General features: G+C 38.3%; 1 protein-coding gene across 4 annotated transcripts; it reads left to right on the top strand.

The window, feature by feature from the left end:
• Nucleotides 1-98: 98 nt before the first annotated feature.
• Nucleotides 99-24,170, top strand: inpp5b (inositol polyphosphate-5-phosphatase B). 4 transcript variants are annotated; one of them, XM_042424738.1, is made up of 23 exons: nucleotides 99-385; nucleotides 1,573-1,653; nucleotides 2,048-2,145; nucleotides 2,295-2,324; nucleotides 2,426-2,536; nucleotides 4,244-4,387; nucleotides 9,804-9,894; nucleotides 11,288-11,458; nucleotides 14,396-14,497; nucleotides 14,802-14,916; nucleotides 15,722-15,838; nucleotides 17,071-17,258; nucleotides 17,543-17,654; nucleotides 19,152-19,261; nucleotides 20,468-20,603; nucleotides 20,886-20,996; nucleotides 21,234-21,399; nucleotides 21,772-22,007; nucleotides 22,193-22,306; nucleotides 22,686-22,770; nucleotides 23,212-23,339; nucleotides 23,448-23,559; nucleotides 23,968-24,170. In XM_042424738.1, the coding sequence occupies exons 1-23, from the start codon at nucleotides 330-332 to the stop codon at nucleotides 24,075-24,077; spliced, it is 2,724 nt and encodes a 907-aa protein (XP_042280672.1). In that variant the 5' UTR covers nucleotides 99-329; the 3' UTR covers nucleotides 24,078-24,170. The 4 variants fall into 4 exon arrangements, with proteins under 4 accessions (XP_042280672.1, XP_042280669.1, XP_042280671.1 ...); XM_042424735.1 differs by lacking the exons at nucleotides 99-385; nucleotides 1,573-1,653; nucleotides 2,048-2,145; nucleotides 2,295-2,324; nucleotides 2,426-2,536 and adding an exon at nucleotides 3,844-3,922; XM_042424737.1 differs by lacking the exons at nucleotides 99-385; nucleotides 1,573-1,653; nucleotides 2,048-2,145; ... (1 more) ...; nucleotides 2,426-2,536; nucleotides 4,244-4,387 and adding an exon at nucleotides 6,414-6,490.
• The last annotated feature ends 361 nt before the right edge of the window (nucleotides 24,171-24,531 follow it).

A 24,531-nucleotide genomic window follows, 5' to 3' on the forward strand; every position in this document is an offset into this window, starting at 1 on the left:
TTGGATCACTCGCCTGAGGCCTAATCCGAACCAAACTGATCTGACAGCCCAGATGTGACGTCACTCCGGGTGAAAGAGAGAGAGAAAGAGAGAGATCCAGAATCAGTGCGTGGCAGGCAGCCTGGGTCGGACCAGCAGCTGAGGACAGAGAAAACATCTGGATCCAGAAAGGCATAATGTCGGATTACGCGGAGCCCCCGCAGTGTCTCTCGTCCAGCTGTACTCTCGGTTTTCACGTGTGAGAGAAATAACTTGACAACTCGAGACGACTCACGGTATTTTTGACTAGGAAGCGTGTGGCCGAAGTTGTCATCCAAGTTGTCTTTGCCATGGATCAATCCGTCGCAATTCAGGAGACTCTGGAAAGGGAAGAAAACTGCATTATAGTATCCTTTGTGAATTTTAAGCGCATGTTCAAGGATTATTAATACTTTAAACGAAGGAGTGCCAGCTTCAAACCAAGTTTAACCAACACGATGCATTTGAAGAAGAGTGAGGCCTGTATCAGCTTGTGCTAGGCCTACATGGTTGATTTGTCTCTGAGTAAAAATCACAACCTCACGTAGGTTGTGCTTTTATCTAGGCAATAAATTGACAAGACACGTAACCGTAGGTCAAGTTTAGTCGGGTGTGACTTCTTTGTAGTTATACCTTCCATCCACAAGATGGCAACTTTGTTTCACCAGCTGCAACTTTCTCCTTATAAGTAGTGGTGGAAAAAGTTTGCAGATCCTTCACTAAAGTAAAAGTTATACAAGTAAAAGTCTTGGATTAAGTTACTTGAGTCAATGTAAGGGTGTATTATCGGGAAAATGTTCTAATGTTCTAGTGTGAAAAGTATTTTTATGCAGTAGAAATGCATCAGTAGTTCTGAGGACCCCCAGGGGTCGCCAGGAAAAAGGGGAATCATTTATTTTCACTATAATTCCATCCATAAATAACACAATGACAGAATGTATGACTATTTTGGTCATGGGTTTCAATCAATTTCTGTAAAAAAAAAAAAAAAAACCTAAAAGCAAAAATCTTATCAGATGGAGGTCTATGGTCTAATTTGTGTCAGATTAGAGGTCATTGATGTGAAAAAGTTTGAGAACTACTGTTTAATTCATTTTAATATTGCACTGAGGTGGAACAAATTGAAGTATTTCATTTACTGATACAGTTGGTAGTTTAATCTATAAGAATGTATCACATTTTATAAGCTAATAATATGATTTGTATGTCAGATAAACATTTATCAGCTGTCAGATAAATGTAAAAGAGAAAAAACAACAAGCAGGAATATAAATGATCATATGGGAAATACTTATGTAAATGTACATGTGCTGCAAAATTATACTCAGCCTCAGTACTTGAGTAAATGTACTTAGTTACATTCCACCACTTGGTATAGGTAGCGGAAACTTTCATTTAAGTGTTGCCCTTTGCAGCAAAAAAATGGTTGTAATGAGAGAAAGGTCATTTTTCATGTCAGTTATATAAGGTTATTTTAAAGGTATGACTGAAGGAACTCATGAATGCAGGAGAAAAGAAAATATTTCTAATATTTCCTTAACTAAACTGCAAACATGCTGTACAATGTGATGTCTACTCTGATGATATTACAGAAAGCAGACTGCTGGGATTGGTGGAGTCTTCAAAAGAACATGCGTGAGTTTTAACAGATAACATGGCTCTGTGTATAATTGTACAATATACCTTAATTTATAGGCCAACAATACCATTTTGTAAGAAGATGACAGGGGTTAAAAACATTATGAAATCCAGGGACACCACAAACTGGCCTAGAAAATGACCACAGAGTTGCATCAAGTAGTGACGCACCTCTGACACAGTAACCAAAATTATATATTACATGTAAAATTTCCAAGGGTAGTATTTACTGCAGGGCTCATGTATTGTATTACAATAAATTTTACATGTCCTTTTATTATGTCCACCCCCAAATGTAAATGTACAGTTGATTCAGATTACCAACTCAATTAATCAAAAAATATACCTTAAAATCATATGATGATAATGTCAGTCTTATATCGTTCTGTAGAATCTTTATTTATACCCATCGAAGGATGGCCATTACTGCTGATGATGTGTCACTGGAGGACATCGTACCCATCTCCCTTGACTTTACTGTTGTGGAGGGTGAGCAGCTTTCATATATTTTACCCCATGATCTCAAACAGATGAACAGTAATAAAGGACTTCTCAAGATGACTATTGTTTCTGGTGGCATGAAGGCAGTAATTACTTTGAAGTGCTCTAACACAGTTCTTGTGCTGCACTCTTTATAGTGTCCTCACCAGAGGAACTTGCGGTTGTGGGTGAGTTTCTGTTATTTAGATAACAGTTTTATGGTGCATAACTGATCCACTGCATGAAATTCATGAGCACATTTTTTGTCCATTTTCTCCAATTTTTCTAGGTGCTGATACCAGGGTGAGAGTAAGTTACCAGGAAGAGGGGTTAGAGCTCAGACTTCCTTTTGGGTCCCACTCGCGGCTCTTCCTCAGCGAGGTCAACAGGGCCTGGAGTGGTAGGTCAAACTTCAGATTCATATATGATCTGTTTACATGACACCCAGTATTATTTGCTTTTATTCAGGGTTCTCATAGCCTTTTAAAACTCCAAGACAGTGTGTGGGAATTTTGAAAAAAATAAGGCATTTTGAAAATGAATGGGTTGCAATGGGGGGCTCAGGAGGTAGAGCGGGTCGTCCACTAATTGGAAGATTGGCGGTTCGGTTCCCAGCTCCTCCAGTCAGCATGTCAAAATGTCCTTGGGCAAGATACTGAACTGAACCCCAAATTGCTCCCGATGGCTGAGCCATCAGTGTGTAAGTGTGTGTGAATGCATTAGATCTCCCTCCCGATGAGCAGTGTATGATCAGTGTATGAATGTGTGTGTGAATGGGTGAATGTTGGCATGCAGTGTAAAGCGCTTTGAATTGTCAGAAGACTAGAAAGGCGCTATATTAGTGCAGTCCATTTTCCATATACCAATGCACTGACATGACATTAGCAATGAAAAGTCTTTGAATTTAACATCTTGTTAAGTGTGAAACTATTACTTTTATAGAAAAACAGAACAAACACTGAGACTCACTTTTTACGTCCGTCTGTAGACCACTGATTATTTTTGGGTTTAGTAGATCGTAACACAGTCACAGGCACCTTCTGTTATGTGTGAAGAAGCGCACATAATCTCTAACGATCCGTGTGGAGGAAACCTGCTCAGCCAGTCAAACACTTCAACTGCCTTGAGGTGTCAGACCATACAATACACTTATTCTTTAAATTGGGCATTAGTTTTTTGGAAAACTATATTTTTTAAAGGAATAAAAACATAAATGTGTTTGTGAAACCTTGTTGCTGTTTGTCGGCCACAACTTACACCAAATTTAAAATACAAACTGGTGGTGTCACTTCATTTGTTAGTCACTGGGACATACATGATGCATGACTGACACAGAAAGAGAGAGACACAGACAGATTGAGAGAGAAGGGGTGGAGTTTTGATAGTGTACTCTGTGTAATTTGTTTCTGTCACAGCAAACATTCGCAGAGAGGACAAGATGAAAACAGTTTAAAAAGGACGTGTTACTTCCTCTTCAATACTTCTTTTGAACTACTTTTTACCTGCTGCATCCTGTTCATCTGAATGGAATGGGCTGTTGAAAGGATGGCAGACAGTCCGCTTTGTTAGGAATGTGTCACTTTCTCCACTGGCTCACTATTTTACACAGCGGAAACCCCACATGAGCATGGATGAAGACTGATGTGTTGTTTGTGTTACACTTTTTTTGTGGTATTCTAAGATGAGCCACAAAGGCTGTTAACCTGGTGAGGGATACCAGTGATGGAAAGTTTAAATGACCTTGCACCTGTTGTTGTTAAACTGAAGAATGTGAGAAATGATAAAGGTAAGCTGATTAAAGGGAATTTAAAGTACAAGACCCATATGTAAGAGCAAGAAATAAAAAGCTGTTGGTGACAAATGCCTTGAAAACTACTGTTCTTGCAGTTCTTTAACACCAGCGGGGTTGATAAATAAGCATTTTTATTTATAACATGAATCTTACCATTGCTGTTGCTCTAGATCACTTTTTCCTGAAGACAAATAAGCAAAAAATGCAAATGTCAGACCAGGCTCTTGCTGTTTTCTGGCTTCACTCTTGTGTAATTTTGCAATCATCCTAAATTATTCTAATTCTCTGGCTTTCTCCTCTGTCTGCCTTCTTCAGATGTTTGCAAGTCTCCCTCACAGGTACCCAAATTTGAGTGGATCAGCAAGTATCGCAAATCCACCAAAGGCCAGGGAGCTGTCAAACAGGCCCTTGCACCCCTCGGCACAACACTCAATAAACTCAACCAGCACCGGAAAACAGGTTTGTCATCCTATTTCCATTTGTTGACATTCACAGCCAGCTTCTTCACATACAGTGAGCGTCCCTCAGCTTTCATTCAGTGGGTGAAAGGGGTTGTTCCTCTTTTATCTCTTTAGAGTTTGCTCTTTTTCACCATTGCAAGCGTAACACAGATAACGGTCTACATCAAAGGGTTTCATCATAAAACTCAGTGGTTTTGCAATTACCACTTCCTTTGAATACAACTGGTCCAACCTGTGAACAAGTTGCGCTGAATTTACTCGTAACTCAAAGAGAGAGCCATGTAGGGAAGTACACCACTCACACAATAGGCCTCCTTTTTCATGACGGATATTTTCATGTGTCATACCAGCCAAAACACAGGTGTAACTAGTGACATTAATTATGGCTACATTCCATTTAAGTTTCCCAGTAAGCCATAGCAACCAGTCAGCATGCACAACAGCCAGGTAATGGAAATGGAATGCAACCTTTATTAAAGTCATCAATACCACCCGTTGTTTTCCTGCTATGATGTGTCGAAATGCAATTGAACTTTTTTCTTTAGCATCATTTGTTACAAGGTGATTCACAGGTGCACATAAAATACAATACTATGAAATACGACAATAATTTCAGAGAATGATAAAACAAAATGAATAACAGCAACATAAAACCATTTAGGTAAAACATTTTTTTAAATGCCAGAAATTTACAAAAATACCTATACAGGTATGTCTTTAAAGGATTTTTAAAAATGTGGCACAGACTCAGCTGATCTGATAAAGCAGCAAAAGCATGATCCCCTTTGTGTTAAACCTGTACTGTAAAGCCTTTAACAATGTTTGGTTGCCAGACCGTATATGGAGTTAAAAGATGAAAGAAGACATATATAACTGAGTATAGAATTGAACCAAAACATGGAGGGCTTTAAAAGTAAAGTACCTACTATTACTATTAATAAAACAATATACAGAGTATATTACCACATTTTTTAATGTGCAACAATAATCCACATTAGATTTCTTAGAATCATGCTGTAAACTGTGTATGTAAATGTAAAAGTTTGTGCAATTTGTCTTACATGATTGTTCATTTCATGCAGATTTCATATGTTTTGCATGCTAGATAAGATCCATGCTGTTCATGACAGGCATGTCATATACAAATCATATATTATAATACTGCAAGTAGGTTATTCATGTAAAACAAAACAAACAAAAACCTAATGTTTGCATACAAAGCACACAGTCTTTATAAGCGAAATGGTGGCCATATTTTTCTCAAAAAAGAGTTTACACAGTTGATTTGTCATCTTGAACTCCATGTGCTTAAAGGATGGGTTCACAATTTTTCTGACAAGAATAGTCAGGAACCCAAATGAACATATGAAATATGTTTTTCTTTCCATAATCATTCCTCTTGTGCATACTGGCCATTGGAAGATCCCTTCATAATGCACTTACAATGTAAGTGATGGGGGCCAAAATGCACAAGCCTCCTTCTGTGCAATAATTTAAGTTTATCTGAAGGTTATCTGGGTGTTTCCATTTGAACAACCCAGAAAAAACGCAGATGGAGTCATCTGTAGCTAAAATGAGGCTTTAGTCATCCAAATTAGTCAAAACAAGTAGTTATCTTTCAACTTTAGTCTTTTTAGAGCCAACACCCCTCTTTCCACCGCAGCTCAACAGGGAAACTGTGTCTGAAGAAACACATAGAGAGACTTTTATGCCAAGGGGACTGTAAATGTGGCAAATATCCTCTTGATATGACTAACTCAGACTGCTGAAGCTTCATATGAGCTTCAGATAAACTTTTAAATGCATTTTTACACAAAATGACTGTGTGGACACACTATGGATTTTGGCCCCCATCACTTAAATTGAAAGCACATTTGAAGGGGATCTTTTAACAGCCAGTGTGAACAGGAGGAATAATTACAACGAGGAAAACCTCTCGTAGTGTTCATATGGGCACCTGACTTTTGTTTTAAGACACACTCGAACAATTGTGAACCTATCATCTTTATGCAATGCTAATGCAATATAGCACTTTTCCGGTTGCATTTTCAGCATGGTAGATTGCGGTTAGTACAGCCTCCTGTCTCTGCAGCAGAGGAAGGTAAACTCCTCCTTCATTAACGTTAGCATGGGCAGGTCTCACTCTGAAGCAAATTGGACATTGCACTTCTGCACATAATGTGTGGGAGCAGTGCAGAGAGATGTCTAGGGTGATGAGAGACTCTGGTATGAGACGATATTCCTATATTTGTTGTTGTTGAGCGGTGGATGTTGTAGCATCACTCTGTGGCAGTCAGTCTACCCTGATTAGCTAGCTTCCTAGCTAATGTTAGCGCGTAGTAGCTACTAGTTGTCATCTCTTTCAAGCAAGCTAACTTTAGCCAGATTTGCTAAAGGGCCAGTATTTGTCAGGTGGAATAATGATTATAGATATCTTTAAACCTTTGCAGTATTACAGTACTAATTTTATCAACTGTTGCCACAATATCAAACTGCTGTAAATGTATCATGAACACCGTTGATACACCAGTGAATGCTAACGTTGCGCTTCGCTACATACTATGATGTTAGTGGTCGCTATGTGACAGAAAATGACACCTGTTGTGGTGGCTGGTGTTGCGATAAGGTATGTAATGGCACATTGTTGTGCCATTCATTGAGACATTGTTTTTGCCTCCCGTCGTTGGCAAATGGCTTTTTTGTCTGTGCGGGACTTTGACTTGCTAACTTAGCCTGTTAGCTTTTAATCAGTTGTCTTAACTTTCCTCCGACGCCTCTCAGTGAAGGTGTTTTGACTGTCTTCTGATCGTCTGTGAGAAAAGCCTTTTTGTCATTTATTGTCAATATGATTGCCAATCGATTCATTATGACAAGAGGAACCATATCTATAATTGTGGTTAAAATAAATAACACAATTTGTTCCTCTGCATTTCATCAGCTAACTTATGAGATAATGGAGGGAAGTTGTCATGTTGAACTTTGTGCAAATGTTCTTTAAAAGCATGACTAACTTTAGTTGTTATAAGACGGAAGAGTCAGACGTGATAAAACAGCTTGACATTTATGCTGACTTGTGATCAACCGCAGATAGTGAGGCGTATCACGCCTGTGAAATTGCAGTTAGTTAGACTTCATGCAACTCTCTCCTCGGTGATTGAAAGTTTAGTTAAGCTCATTAGTTGGTTGAGAATACTTAAGCATGTGCAGGAATGTAAAATATGCTACATAATAACTCACAGGAACCTCATAGGGTCAGTATCTGATTTCATGTACCACATGTAAATAGGTGTCTGCAGTAATAGATATGTGTAGTTCACCAAATGTTGGATATGCTAAGATAATAAATATTTAGTAAGCAGCTTTAAAGTGAATCATGCAATGCAAAAAAACAAACTGCTTCATTTTCCAGCAAGAACAAGACATTGTAGTAAGAGTGTATAAGCAGAAGTCACTGGTGTGTTAAATGATACTACAACTGATTGGTGATCTAAGATTGTAGATATGTTAACGGACATTTTTCTGATAATAACTACCATCTGTGTATATTAACCAAGCCCCAAGGATCTTTTAAAATCTTTTTTGTACATTCATCTTATTTTTACAATAAAAATCATGGTTCAGTTTTTAAAACAAAACTTTTTCCAGATACAGTGTAGTCACTGAGAAACTTATCATTTTTGATCTCCCTCCCCGTTTGGTAGTTTAGAGTCAACACTGTGAAGTTACATTTCTTTAAAGTTAGTTAGTTTAAACCCATCTATAATGGCAATTCTTTACTATGCGTTGTCCTTGCAAGACTCTTTTTTTTTTTTTAGCCTACAGGTTAACTCTGCAAAGAGTTTCATGTGGGTTTTCTTTGTGTGCACAAGAAGATTTTCACCTCAGATGGTACCACTCTTAAACACACACTTTCAGAAGCATTTCACAGTTTGCTGGGGGTTTTCTCAGTTAAACAAAAGGGCAGTCTTCTTTTCCTTTTCCTGTTCACACAAACAACAGAGTCGCTGGGCTTGAAATGTCATTGATCCTTCTGGGAATATTTAAAATGGTGTTTGTGGCTGACCTTGTGTTGCCTAACCTTTCTTTTTGTTCTTGTTTAATTTTTATACAAAGTGTATACAAAATGAAAGATGCAGTGTAAGCATTTGTGGCATGTTGACCTTTTCTGCATGGATATGGGGATAGGTCACAGCCAATTTATTATTTTCTCAGTAAAACTGTAGTGATGAGAATATTTCCATTGTGAAACAAAGATGCAGCAAAAAAAAAAAAAATCCTGTCAACTGTGGTAATATTTAGTTGATAAGAGCAGTAGTCTGTTTTTATCATTTATATGTCAAGTTTTAGTGCTGCTTTAGACACAAAAGACATTCCTTTCTAAAAGAAAATGTGTGTTGTGTTTGTCAATGCTTTGTCAATTCTCTTATTGACTTAATTTGGATTGCTTGATTGGTTTTTAGTTCCACTTTTTGCTTCACAGGTTTATTACCTCTCTGTTTTATTCCCTAGCCTACGTGACCTTGTTTTAAAAATGATTACATAATATTAGTAGAAGAACTGTTGATATCTATATCCAGTCAGTTAATGTCAGTGTATCTGAGCTATGTTCATACAAACAGATTGAAAAACAAATGTATCACAGATTGTGATCCCATTTTAAGAGATGAATTTGGCTTCCAGTTTGCCAAATAGAATGAAAGATCAAGAACATTGAGGCCTCTTTAGTGGTCTTGTCGAATATATCTCATCCTCTGGGTAACTAAATGATGCTTTTGATCAGGTGTGCTCTTAACATAGCCTGTTTAAATTTGTAGAGTTTAATTTCCTGCACAAAGAAGCTGGCTTTTCCTTTCAGAAGAGCCAGCTGTGTTCCCTGCCAAGCTGCAGGAGACAGGGGCCATGCTGTCTCATACTTCACACTCGCCCATTAAATCCAGCTACTTAGGATGCAGTAACTGTAACCAACTGCCAAAGATGGCCTCAGTGGATTGAACCCAACAACTGAGCACTGACACCGCACTTTTATGATTGACTTATGTGTTACTGTGTATGTTTGTTTTTATTCTTAGTCATAATTATCTTCAATTTATTCTCCATATTAGTTACTTCAGGTTTGTAATATGGGTTTGCTCAGGACTGGGTTCTGTCATTAGAATGAGCTCCTTTAACAGAATATAGAGGAAAAGTTCTCCCAGCAGCCTGCTAGACACAGTGGCTCATATTGTACCACTGTAAACAAGATATTATTAATTTATGATAACATCTTAAAGATGCAGGCAATTCTGATGGACATCACGCATAACTGTGCTGTATTGCTGCAGTTTATCTTTATACTCTGTCTTTTATCATTTTTATCATTGTAAACTAAAACACTCTATTAATACTTCTACTTTTCTCCTGCTCTCTCCAAACAGAGAAATCATCAGACAAAAAGGGAAGTTCAGAAGGGCAGAAAGGTTCAAACAGTGGCATACAGACGTCCAGAGCATCTTCCGTTCCAGAAAGGTAAGGCCTTTTTATTAATTCACATATGGGAGCTGTCAAAACTAATACATTTTACATGATTGTGTTTTTATATAGTGGTAGAAAGAGTCCTAGAATTTGTATTGTATGGAGTTCTCTTGTAAACAAAGTTTCTGTTTACATCCAGTGTTACTTACCAAAACGTGCGATTTGCAAAATCGTTTGTTTGAAATTTTTGAAACTTGAAACCATGTTCACTTCCTGGCAGTTTTTTTCTCTGCGGGCCTTTTGTTCGAGCATTGCTGTGTTTGTTGGTGTGTTACGGCCACTTGTAAATCAGTGGAATAGTGTGAAACCATTGGCAGTAATGTGTATCACTCGCATGTGTGTAGAACACACAAACAAAACGGGAACACACTCATAAAAAACATTGCTCCATAGCACTACTAGTCAGAAACACCAAGGGGATACCTTAAATATTATGTATTTTAAGTATAAAAGATATATTATTATGAGGATGCGAACACAGAGTCACTGTGGAGTGCTAAAGGGAGACACACAGCAAGAGACTTCAAGTAAACAGGGCAGCCATAAAAGTGAATAGGATGGAGGGGAGGAATAAGAAATATCAGGCATTGGATACGCACACAATACTTGTAAGTAGGCTCTGCATGTGACAATAAGAAAAATATAGAAAATCGCCAGACATATCCTTAAGTGTGACCATTTCAATATGAATACATTCTACCAAAATGTACATTCTAGCAGTGATGTTTTACAAGGTGGACTATGCTGTAGTTTTATTAAAAATTACTAGATTTGATGATATCTGAATGTGCCTTCTGACAAAAATGTAGAATTACTGAGTGTGCTCAAAATTCCACAGTTGCATAAGTTACTGTGTACGTGCATGGCAGCAGCTTGGTGATGGGTGTTTTAATTAAAGTTGCTGTGAAATGCAAATGTGTTGTTTAACCTGGAGGCAACTGCTGCCTACTGTAGGATGGAGTTAAGTTGCAGCATATTCCTGGAAGAATACATGGTCCAGCCATATTATATTTCTTCCTCTCCTCTCAGCTCCATTCCATATTGACGGCATGGAAATAGAGCTTGTCTGCATAACCAGGGTTCCTGTTGTCGCTGTGGTGATCTACTGTACATTAGGCTGTTACACTGGAGTGGAGTGTAATGTGTCTCTCATGCCATAATTTTATTCCTAGCTTTTAGGAGAGGAAAGGTTTGATGCATTTAGGTTAGAGAGGATCAAAATGGCAACTGTGCATAAGCATTAGAAAGGAAAATTTTACGTTTATGATCACCCTGATACTCATCCCCTCTGAAATCACACCAGCATGATGAAATGATCTCATTTCTATCTTGGTCTGTCTCCACTCACCCCACACCTAACTGTTATTTTTCCTCTCCTGGTGTGCAGTCAGGGCATCTCCAGTCGTGAAGACCGGGATGACCTGGTGCGTTCCTCCAGCCACACCCCGTCTAACAAAGCTCAGATATTGGCCATGCCGCAGTTCGGCCTGCGAGACAACCTCATCAGGTGTGAGCTGCTGAAGAGCGAAGAACTTTACACTTACCAAGAGCACTTCAGGTATGTTACTTTTAATTGTTTGTTGTGTCTGTGTTTGTTAGTCATGTGTTCGGCAGATTGGCACAAGTGATTGTGGTACAGTGACACAACACATCACAACAGTATCAATTTTGTCATATCAAATATCAAATAAACATTTTTACAGATTGCCTCAGTATCAATAATGTGTTGATGCTTTGTGTGGGGCTTACACTATTTAATCTAATCTAGAGAGATATGATTGGTCTCTGATTGGCTGTTAATTTTGCTCAGACAGAACTGTTAAGAAAGTTGTATCGCTTAGTGTAATACAGCATTTAGAACCAGGAAAACACATTTTACCTATAACACAATATTGCCATAACTAAATTCACAGATTTTTTTTAAGCCTCATATCATTGCAGTGCAAAGAGACATTGCAAGACTAGCGTATATATATAACACCCCGTTTCTATATATAGAATTAATATTTGAAGCTTCGAATTAGGAGACAAGTCAAGGATATTTACACTATACGTTTGTGTTGAGCTGTACTCTGCTGGCCAGTTATAAATATAAAATAGTTTTTAAAAACTTTGGAAGGACATTTTGGGCAGGAGCATTGTGAGCCCTTAGCGTAACTGTGAGCACAGCTTGGATCCTAGAAGTGTTATGTAAAAAGAATGAGTCAACATCTGTGGGTTTGTATTTCTGTGTACTTAGTTCTTTGCTAAATTAAGCACCACTGTCTAGAAATGCACCAACCTAGTGGGTTAACATACTGTATTTCTGCTTGTAGCTCTTCATCTCATTTAGTATTTGTTGTAGAAATTAATCATTCTGTAGGGGCTCAGATGTTTATTAAGGGTGGTCAGATGATTGAAAAGTAAGAATTCAGTATCATGTTTTAGTTATCAACCATATTGCCTCCTGCTGGTAGATCTATGCCTTGATGTTTACACTCATATAGAAAAATCTAGCAAAGAATGAAAAAGAATATAAAGACAATGGGTGTTTCAAATTAAACAGCATGACATGAAAAGGGAAATATTCTGGGTACTGTATGAAAACATGCCAAAAAGGAAGTGTATACAGTGAAGCCCTATATGTAGCATTGGCAGCGTGTCGGGTCAGTGGATTGCACTCTTTCCTCCCACCTAGAAAGACCTGTGTTAAGTCTAATTTCCATTCCTCTCTGTGTGGAATTTGCATGTTGGTACAGGTTTCCCCTGAGGGCTCTGATTTTCTCCCACACACCAGACTTCTCAGGAATTAAGGTTAAAGGGAACCTATTATGTTCATTTCCAGCTCTATATTTTGTTCTGGGACTCCACTAGAGTGGCTTTGCATGATTCACAGTTCAAAAAACTCCTCATTTATCTTATACTGGCCCTTTATGCAGCCCCTCAGTTCAGCCTCTGTCTCTTAACAGGCAGTTTTAGCTCCTGTCTCTTTAAGGCCCTGCTCCCCATGGGTCCACGCTGTTCTCGTTGGCCAGCTTCTCTGAAGCCTGCCGAGGGGCAGCCATATCAGAGTTGTGTTAAATCACCGCTGATGCAAACCCAACATTTCCTGCGTTACTGCTTCATCTTAAAAGCTTTCAAATGACTAAACAACAGGAGACTTTTATTGTGAAGAATTTACAGGAAATTAAACATGTTCCTCACTAAATTAGCAGAGCTTTGTTTTTCATTTACCTAGTTTTTTTCTGGGAATTTTTCCGTCCCTGCATGACCCTGAATAGGGATACATAGTTACATGGTTTCAGTTCATTTCAGTGTGCAAAGTCAAAGTCAACTCACAGAGACCTGAAACTCTCTCAACATAGCTAATGCATCATAATGAAACACATGTCAGCACTGGTTTCTCTTAAAGTTACTTAATTTTAGAGTTTTACAATGGCTGCATGATCTGGGATCTGTGCATTGAGATGCTGAAGAACAGAGCTTCTCTATTCAGCTGCCACAAAGCATTGCATTCATGCTTTGTGTTCAAATCAGTATTTTCAATATGCGTATATAAATAACTTATTCATAGGATATGCTGATTGGTTTACATGCTTAAGTTTTTACCCTTGTCAGAAATACCAGATAATAAAATAGGTTATGTTGTGCTAAGACATTAGTTATTCTTTAAGAAAAAATGTCCAAATTCTCTGATTCCAGCTTCTCAAATGTGAATATTTTCTGTTTTCTTAAGTCTTAGTAGTAAACTGAATATCACTGAGTTCTGGACTGTTGGTCTTGACAAAAGAAGACATTTAAGGATGTCGTCTTGGGCTTTGGGAAACAGTCACTGTCATTTTTCACTATTTTCTGACATTTTATAGACCAAACAGAGCATAGTCTACTCTCAGCTCATGTTACAGTACATCCTGAAAATGTACTGAATATCCATGTTGATGTACCAGATCAGGCAAAAAGCTTGGGAAAGCAGCAGTGCAAGACTTATGTATAAAGATGGCTTCAGCATCTTTCTAGTTAGCTGAGGCTAGTGCCATTTGAGCAGAAACTGGCCAGCATGATGGCAGTCAGCACAAAATAAAGAACTCTGTGCTGCTCCTGTGCAGCAGTTGTTTGAAGGTCAGATAAGCAAGTTTGTGAATGGAAAGGAAATGGTTTAAAATGTGAGCCGGCAGAGTACATCTCAGTGGGGATGTAAATGACAATATCTTGGCGCTCTTACCAAGGCAATCAAGTTCCAGTGGGGCTTCTCAATGGTTTACAGAGTGTTACTGTTTACACGGCAACTCCTATTTGTAACTGACATAAAAGTTTGAGACTAAAGGAGTGCTGCAGTAAAACAAAACATCAGATTAATATAGACTATACACTATTTTAATCTCCCTGTGATATAAATTGGAAATCACTCACAGTCAGCAGGATAAACTCATAATCAGTAGCACTTGTTCAAACAAACTGTGACTCTGTATTCTTCTCCTTTTGTGCCCACTCCTCATCTCTCCCTACTCCGTTTCAGCTTTTTCCTCGGCACATACAATGTGAACGGACAGACACCGAAGGAAAGCCTCCGTCCTTGGCTGAGCTGCACTCTCAACCCCCCTGACATATACTGCGTGGGGTAAGTCACATCAACCCTGCTGCAAAATAGCTTTGCAATTCTCCACTTTAATCCCATTACACAGACAGACATATACTGCTCAAACCTCTGACAGATGTAAGCGGCCATTGATCCTGTTTTAAGTATGAGAACATGCCCACCCACAGATTTCACCACTGTGTGTCCACAAAATCCAGCCTACGTTTCAGTTTATTACTTTGGTGTTGAGGAGTGGAAAAGTTTTTAGAAAGCCTTGAAAAGTACTGGGTAAAGCTCAGACATGGTAGTCAAACTCTAAAGAATTACTCTTTGTCCTTCTTGATAGTTTCCAGGAGCTTGACCTCAGCAAAGAGGCTTTCTTCTTCAATGACACCCCCAAGGAGCTGGAGTGGACAAAGGCTGTGTCAGAGGCCTTGCATCCAGAAGCCAAGTATGCCTTAGTAAGGAAGTCTTTCTTTTTTTTTTTCCTTTCCTTTAATCTTCTTTTTCTAGGCCTGAGAATGTTATTTGCCAATATATTGTCTGTCTGTTTTTTGTATTATATTTTCATGCTACTTTGATTGTGTTTGAAATATTTTGTGTAACAGCTAAGTGTCAAGATCCTCATGCAATTCCTATTTGTGGCCATGGTAATGTCATCCAGCCACAGTAAATTACACAGGATGATGCCAGCAACATTTATATGAGCTTGATAGTTTGATGGGCTTAGTCAGGCCTTATATTTTAAGTTACTTTTTGGTCTTTCTCTTTTTCCCTTCCCCTTATTTCCCCTTTCTCAGAGTGCTGATGCTAGCATATTAACTTCCTCTTTTCTTGGCTGGACCGTTTTCTAGTTATCTCGGGGCTTACAGGATGTCTATGTGTCATGCAGCCACTACAATGACATGTCATTTCTTCATCCACTGTCAGTTCTCAGACTAAAGCACAGTTGGCCGCTCTGTAGTTGACACTGTGTAGTGACACAAGCTGAAAAATAAATGTTTTTTACATAAATATCTGAATGTTGTGTCATATGAGATTGACAGGGAGACTTAAAAACTATTTTGCTTCCTCTCATGGGCAACTGCTTTATATTCTGTGATGTAGCTTTCTGCGTCCGTTCGTCCTTGAGGTTAAAACACAGGATAATGACGCTGAATGAAATATGCAAATAGCATGTTTCATGTTACTCTAGGAGTTTGTGTGCATCTTTTCCCCTTTACTCTATGAACTCATGTTTGTAAATCTATCCATGTTTTGCTACAGGTAAAGTTGGTGCGTCTGGTGGGCATCATGCTGCTCTTCTATGTGAAGAAGGAGCATGCAGAGTTTATCTCTGATGTGGAGACTGAGACCGTGGGCACTGGCATCATGGGAAGGATGGTGAGGACTGATTCTAACATTCATGCACTCTCATGCACAGGTCCTCATGCAGGTTTACTGGTATTTTGTAAAGAGCGTGTTACAAGGAGCATGAAAGGAGCAAGCTGGAGCTGAACAGCTGGTATAGAGCCTATGCTTCTGGCAAGCTGTAGCAGGACAAGAACATAAGTGATAGGGTGTCGCTCATCTTTATCTTTTTCCTTACAAACCAAAACCAAGCAGTTACACAACTCCTGTTTGATTTTAAAATTACTATTGATAAATAACATCAATCCTCTTTGTTTTGTTATTCCCTCACATTTAGCTTGCTTTGTCATAGATGTAATAAAATGTATTTTGTCCTTTTCAAACCAACTTTCAGGCATCAAGTGCCAAAAACGTCTGAACTGATTTTTAGACCGACTTTGTTGAATTTTATTAACTTAGCCAACGTCATTTGCATTGTTGCCATCATATTAAAACACATTTATTGTGAGGAACTAACAGGAAGTGTTGAGTTGGTATCAATGGTAGCTTTAGACATAACTGAAAACAATCAGGCTTCTATAAACAATGTCAGTGCAAGTTATCAGACAAAACAACTGCAGGCAAATAGCAATAAATTAGGCAATGTTGTGCTTAAGGGTTTTGCTGTGATGCTGAAAATTCTGGCTGGACCGCCACCCGTAAGTGAATGTAATAGAAGCAATGAAATACATTGAAAACGAGTAAACAAGCTGAACCAGTGTTGTGCCTCCAAGCCTCGTCTGAATCCTCCTTTGAACTGTTTCTCTTTAATGCTCATTCTCCCGTGATGTGTTAAGTCCAGCAGCTCAAACTTTATTCCCCATGCTATGTTGCAGTGTAGGTTATTCTTGTCTTTTATGCACTTGTGCTTACTTAGCAGTGCCTGCAGTGTAGAGCAGATGGTTGGCTGGTGATCATTGGGAGCCTTTGCTCCATCCTTTCCTGCAGTAATGAGACCAGTTTGTGTTCTGCACAAGGAACCATCTGAAATATGACAACACCAAAGTGTTAGCATAATATTGGATTACTGTCAAGTAAAAGAGCCAGTATAACCCCATATTATCTAAACCATTTTTATTTTTCCAAATCTTTTTGCAGGAGAATTTAGTGTCTTAACATTATTCTGACTGAATTGCTGAATTTCTCTCTCTCTCTCTCTCTCTCTCTGTCTCTCTCTCTATCTCTCTCTCTGTCTCTCTCTGTGTTAATCACTCATCAATTTGCAGGGAAACAAGGGCGCTGTGGCCGTCCGTTTTCGCTTCCACAACTCTGATATCTGTGTGGTCAACTCTCACCTGGCCGCCCACATTGAAGAATACGAGAGACGTAATCAAGATTATAAAGACATTTGCAGCCGTCTCCAGTTTCGCCAGCTTGACCCTACCCAGCCCCCGCTCACTATCATGAAGCATGAGTATGAAACTGTTAATGAATTATAGAACACAAAGATTTAAAAATTTCTGTAGGAACTATTTATGTAGATATTAAAGCACTACATCAAGAACAAACATAATTCTCATGAACATGTCATGCAAACCTTTTAATCATTAAACATCTTTGCTGCCTTTTTTCTTCAAATCCAGTGTTTAGAGTTAATTTTTTATGTTTGTAGTGGCTGAATATGACTTGCATAGTCTCATCCATTATCAAACTGTGATAACATCTGAGCCGTATTATCTCCTCCGACTCCTTCACCAGTGTGGTTTTATGGATTGGGGACCTCAACTACAGGATCAGTGACCTTGATGTCGACAGTGTGAAGGAGCTAATCAGCAAGAAGGACTTTGAAACATTGCACACTTATGATCAGGTAATCCCAATAATGTCCTTGTCTTTATGCTTTTCAGATATGTCTGTATTCATCATTACTGTTACTATGAGTGGTGATGCTTAAAGGAAAATTCCAGTTTATTTGAAACTGGTGTATTTCCCATAAATGTGGCAGTTAGGACTCTATGTTTCCTGCTAACTTTTCTTTTTGCAGCTCCGTTATTGAGATTCCGGAGATTCAGATTGAGATTCAGGTGAACAAGGCCTCACATATAACGACGGTTATCAGGGCATCCTACACCAGCCTCCTACTGCTTTAGAAATAAACATGATTTTTACATGAAACACATAAAATAAACACAGGAATTAGCCACCTATAGTAGCATGACGGCTGACTGCATAGGGAACTACATCCAGGGAAGTTTGCCAGCTAACCGAGCCACCCACATATTCATCCACGCATGCCAGTTTGTTTATATGCATGAGGCTGACTTTCACTTTGGTTAGACTGTAAGGAAACTAAAAAGGTTAAGTGCAATGATAGATCATCACGTGGACTATTATGAAGACGATAGTGAATCATTTTACTTTGAATGGCCAAGCGTATTTATTTGAGCTGGAGTACACAGAGAGTAGATAAAAGAACTGAAAGAAGAAAAACGAAGAATGGAGGTAGAAAGGCAACAGGACCGTCAGGAAAGTCAACTTTCAGTAACGATTACCTCAGAGAAACTGCTGCTGTTCCTGCAGTCACTACTCTCCTCTTCTGACGAGTGAAGAGGAAAATTTTTTCTGCTGTCAAACCTGTTGCTGTCAGACTCAGAAAATTGAGAAGTGTCCATGGATGAGAGTAATCCCTCTGTGCAACTACTACATATGGATTTACAGTGTTCATCAACATTGTCATCCTGGACACCGTTTCACCTGAACATAATCAACTGGATGAAAAGAGCAAGGCCGGCTGCACCAAACGTTCAGCTCCACACAGTAAGAAAAAAATGCAATAACAACATGTAACTGTGTGAGAAATTATGGTACGCAAGTCACTATCATCCAGTGCTAATCCATGAAAACTGCACAGTGTAGATCTTGTCATTTTGTCCTTGAAACTTGGAGGCATGAACCATTTTATTTCATCTACTAAGTCACTACTTCTCTAGCATGAACAGAGCTATCCACAGACTCACCCATAAACAAACTGACATGTGAACATCCTGTGATGTAGTTCCCTATGCAATTAACCATAATGCTGCTACAAGCGGCTAGTTCCTGTATTTACTTTCGTTCAGACTCACAAATAAACTTTTGAAGCAATTTGCGTAAAAATCTTGTTTATTTCTAAAGCAGTAGGAGGCTGACGGAGGTTGCTCAGATAACCGTTGTTATATGCAAGGCCTTGCTCACCTGAATCTCAATAATGGAGCTCAAGAGAGCAAAGTTAGCAGGACACATAAAGTCACAACTGCCACATTTATGGGAAATACATCAGGTTCAAATAAACCGGAATTTTCCTTTAAGAGCTGCATATGGTCCTCAGCTCAAGAGGCAGATCGATGAAGAGGCCGTGTTTGTTGGCTTTGTCGAAGGAGAGATTGATTTCCAGCCCACCTACAAATACGACACCGGCTCTGACAAGTGGGATACAAGGTAATCTCCTATAAAGTCATGTCTGCAGGGAGCTGAAAGTGAACCATTTTTAGTCATTCTTCAACAATCCAATCATGTTCATAGTGAAAGTGAGCATAATTTCAGAAAGATATGTGAAATACTCCAGCTCTAGCTGCATATTGAAGAGCTTTTCAGCCTTGTAAAACAGCAGAGAAATTGTGTTGTCATCGCATTTTGCAACACACAAAACAATCCAACTGCTTGATCCTTCATCAGAGAAATTTTTCAGTGTTGAGACACCTCATTTTGTTTCCATTGTTTGATGATTAATGGAACCGCTTTTCAAGTCAAGTCAATTTAATTTGTATAGCCCGATACTACAAATCACAAATTTGCCTCAGGGGGCTCTACAATCTGTACAGCAATACAACATCCTCTATCCTCAAACCCTCGATTCAAATAAGGAAAAAATTCCCTAAAAAAAAAAAAAAAAATAGGGGGGAAAAATGGAGGAAGTAGTAAGAGCAACAGAGGAGGGATCCATCTCCCGGGACAGACAGACATGCGATAGATGTTGTGTGTACAGAATAAAACAATAAACAGTAATTACAGAAATACAGCATAGAAACAGGATAACAAAATTAAAATGGATTTATAACATAAATAAGATACCCGGAGCACAGTTGTTTTTTGTTTTTTTTTGAGCATTCACAAAAATATGTCCACAAGTACACCACATTGGCATCCCTATAGACATATCGGGTTCAAGGAGGAAAACTGATATTGTAATGTAATGCAAAGTGGACGTCATCAGCCATTAATCAGACTGTGCTGCTTACATATTTTACCTGATAAACATGTAGAGGATACTCACATTGCACCAGAGGTATTTAAATCAAAAAACTGAAACAACCTTGTATTGAATTTGTGGTCTTAATAAATCAATGAACTTTCAGATCCAGTTTTTGTGCTCTAAATTAATGTCATTAATAGACATCCCGCTGAATTAATGTGGCCATAAATCACAAGGCAGCGTTGTGTGGTATTTTCTGTTCTCAGCTCCCGATAAGAGAATTTCCCTACAGGGTTCACAACACAACACTATGCCCTCATTAACTTTGATAAAATACACATACACCGTGATACAGATGTAATTTTTGCATTGTATAATTTAACGAATGTCGTAGTAAAATATACAATAAAAATACTTGTGAATTAATATCTGTTTATTTCTTCTGCATTTAGTGAAAAATGTCGTGTTCCTGCCTGGTGTGACCGTATCCTATGGAGAGGGAAGCACATCAAGCAACAGCATTACCAGGGTCACATGGATCTGAAGACCAGTGACCACAAACCAGTCAGTTCCCTGCTTGCCGTTGGGGTAAATGATTCAGTCTTCTAAATGGTTTCATTTTGAATTTCATTAATTGGGTTTCTTTTTTGTTTGTTTGAAAGAAGATACAGTGGGTCCTCCCTTTGAAATTGAAATTCATACATAGTTTTGAAAAGTATGGGAGGTGAGATGAGATGATAAATCAATAAAAAGTGCTTTTTCCATCTTATTGCAGTGATTGTACTGTATTAATATATGTAATATATACATATTAAACACATGTAAATGCTGCATTGATTCTTTGCCTTTTCGTTCTGTCTGTTCCTACAGATCAAGAGAGTAAATAGTGAGTCCTATAAGAAGACTTTTGAAGAGATTGTTCGCAATATAGACAAAATGGAGAATGAATGTATTCCATCTGTCACCTTGATGAAGCGAGAGGTAAAGTTTCCTATCACTTTCAGGCTTAATATGGTGTAATGGGAGCTTTAATACATTCCTGATATGACCTCTCTTTTTTTTTCTTTCTTTTTTTTTTTGATAAACCTTCCACTAATGAAACTGTGTATTGATCTTGGGCTTTCAGCCTAATGCAGATATTTAAAGGATACATTTACATGACAGAGAATAGAATCCACTATGCCTTACAAATCCTTCCTTATGAATCCTTTCTTTCAGGTCCACTTTAAGGACGTGAAGTTCATGCAGCACCAGGCAGAGAAGTTGAGCCTCTTCAACGACGGGCAGGTCCCATGTCAGTTTGAGTTTATCCAGAAGCCAAATGAGTCCACATACTGCAAGCCCTGGCTCACAGCCAACCCACCAAAAGGCTTCATCGCTCAGGGTGAATAGCACATACAGTCACAGATTTCATTGTAATAAAGCATCAATGTCCAGCCTTTAGGTTTTACAAATTGTGAAATAATTCTGAGCTTTGAGTCCAGATAGCTTAGAAAGATTGACCTCTTTGATTTAGACAGTTATTTTGGCAGTGAGGGAGCCAATCACAGTGTTTAAAGGTAGTGAGGCAGATATGTCATTCTTTAAATAATGGAGTGATCTCAAGGCTCAGGAGAAAGAAATATGAACACTACCTTTTGTGACTGCTTTTTAGTGACCCTAGCACAATGTATTACTCACTGAGGCAGCAGGCATCATTTCCTGACAGTTTTGTCATCCTTTGTTACTTTTGTGTCCTATTTTCTAAATCATCTAGGTGCTTCTATGGACGTAGAGCTTGAAGTTTTTGTGAACCGCTCAACAGCGCCTGATCTTAACTCTGGCAAGCAGCAGATCGAAGACATCCTGGTGCTCCACCTAGAGCGTGGCAAGGACTACTTCATCTCTGTGACAGGAAACTACCTGCCCAGCTGCTACGGCACATCTATCCGTTCACTGTGTCAGCTGAGGGAACCCATCCAAGAGATGCCTCAAAGGACCCTCCGTGAACTGGTAAGTGCTCCCACATGCAGAGTAGGGACAGTGTGCTTAAAGTACCTCTTCTCCAGTCAAGATTGTCTCATAGGCCACAAGATGATGGGGTTTGTTTTTTTTAATAACCTTTGCATATATTCAATTAAACACATTTGAATCCATTTTGACTAAACTGCTTATTTTTTTGCTCTGTTTGGTCTCAGCAAGAGGCGGAAATGTCTGGAAAAGACAACGCAGCAAGCATTGAAAAGCCTCTAGACATTCCTAAAGAACTTTGGATGATGGTGGATCACTTGTTTCGCTATGCAATCAAACAGGTCAGAAAATATAATGATGATGCTTCTGTTTTGATGCTGCAATAAAATCATAGAACACTAACTCCTATTTAGTTTGTACTTGAAAGTTACTGCACTTCACAGCAATTGAGCAAAAAAAAAAAAAAACTTTCAATGTTTAGTGTCTTGAGGCTAAAGACACTGGAATAACTCTATAGCTGTGCCTATCAGCCAAGTAGCTTTGTAGAGCCTCTGCATTGATTTGGTGAAGGGATTTAATCTTGATTTTAAAAGCCTTGATTCAAGTAAACATAAGAGTTTGCTTTTGATTTTAATTGAGTCCATTGCAGCTCCATAATACTTCAAATGCATTTTCCAGCCAAAGTAAATTGTCCTCATTGTCACTCTCCTCTATTTGCAGGAAGACATATTTCAGCAACCTGGACTCCGGAGTGAATTTTCAGAAATAAGGGATTGCCTTGACACTGGCATGCCAGATTCTCTCCGTATCCTTCAAAACTATTGCAGTTTAACCGTTTGTGTAAAATTGTCTTCAATAAGCATTTGAAAGTATTTGAACTGACACATTTTCTATAGTTTAAGCATTACATTTTTTAGGGTGTTGACATCCATGTTGCATAAACCGGTGCAATATTAGATACAACTGCTGAGTAAACACCCTCAAACTAAAGTTGAAAGTCAGCACTTTACCGTCATAGCAAGTTTCATTTCATATCCAGTGTGTGGGGTGATGCAAAACAAGAAAAAAAACTTGAGAAGTACTTACACACTTCTCTGTATTTCTGTCCAAATAAAGTGAATGCTTAACTTGCTGCCTCAAATGAATCCTGCTACATAACATATTTAATTGTTATGTTACAGCTACTATGTATCAAAATATGCAAATTGTGCTCAAGAATTGTCCTTAACCTTATATTGACCTGTAGTGGGCAGTAACCACTCAGTCGCCGAGGCCTTGCTTCTCTTCCTAGATGCCCTTCCAGAGCCTGTGGTCCCCTACTCCTTTTACCAGCAGTGCCTAGAATGCTGCTCCAATGCCTATCAGTGTGAGAAGGTAAAATAGGCAGCCTACAGTAAATTAAATATCACTATTGGTTTATTTCAACATGTTTTAAATCATAAAAGTGAATCTGACGTAATGTTGTTTTTGTTTTTTTTTAAGGTTATTTCCATGCTACCTCAGTGCCATCAAAATGTGTTCAACTATTTAGCTGCCTTTCTTCGTGAGCTGTTGAAGAATTCTGCAAGCAATCGATTAGATGTCAACATCTTGGGTAAGAACAATCTTTCATTTGTGAATATGTTATTATTAGCTGATGCTTTATGCTTATGTCAGTATATTTAGTGAATGAAGAGGAACTGACAAGTAAAGAAAGTGAAAATAAAGGAAGATCCAGTTTATTTTCTGTTTCGCTTATGAATCTGTTTGCTCAAGTTATTTTCCAGCTTTGTGTAAAAGCACATATGCTCAGCCAACCTGTATAAATAAAGGGTTAATATAAACTAAATTATACCAACAAAAAGAAATTGTGGTAAGATCTGAATATGATCATGACTGTAATTTTTTCACACACATTCTTTGAAATATGCAAAAAAAAAAAAGAAACTCGACTAATCACAGCATAACATTAGGGCATTGGTACTGTGTAGTGGGAATAATCTGTTTTCTTTCTTCTGCATAGTCACCATTTTTGCCTCCTTGCTCCTGAAGTCACCTAAGAAGCAGGACCTTGCAGAAAAGAGGAAGACTCAGGAGTTCTTTCAGCACTTCCTGACCCAAGGATCCTCCTAGATGGAGGACTTCTCCCCCCTTTGTCCTTAGTGCTGAAGCTGAACACTAAAAACTGTATAGTCCAGTATTGAAATAAACTGTAATGATTTCTTATATTCCTAGATCGTTCTTTGTATAGCTATATAGAATAATTACTATAAGTGACCGTTCTTACCTGATATTAATTTGTTTCAAAACAATGTTTATGATCTGTTGAGTCACAGAGTTTATTGTGTATCATTGAGCATCAAGAGAGAGCTAACAATTTTTAATGTATGTATATTTTATTTAAGAAATAATTTGTATTTTATTGTTTCTGATCTCAGCATCATATTGTTTTTATATATATATAAACTGTTGGGAAAAAAGGTGTGTGTCTCTGGTGATTTTTAAATTAAATTGTATTCATCGTGGTTCATGTTGCCAGTCATAAGCAGCTAAATGAATATGTATAGGTTTCTCATGTGTGAACATA

This window comes from Thunnus maccoyii, chromosome 10 (genome assembly GCF_910596095.1).
Source record: "Thunnus maccoyii chromosome 10, fThuMac1.1, whole genome shotgun sequence".
Taxonomy (NCBI): Eukaryota; Metazoa; Chordata; class Actinopteri; order Scombriformes; family Scombridae; genus Thunnus; species Thunnus maccoyii.

Excerpts from the sequence above, each read along its gene's own strand:
- inpp5b (XM_042424738.1), top strand. The coding sequence starts at position 330 with ATGGATCAATCCGTCGCAATTCAGGAGACTCTGGAAAGGGAAGAAAAC. Across the intron at positions 2,325-2,425 it reads AGAGGAACTTGCGGTTGTGG|GTGCTGATACCAGGGTGAGA; the intron begins GTGAGTTTCTGT and ends CAATTTTTCTAG. Across the intron at positions 2,537-4,243 it reads GGTCAACAGGGCCTGGAGTG|ATGTTTGCAAGTCTCCCTCA; the intron begins GTAGGTCAAACT and ends TGCCTTCTTCAG.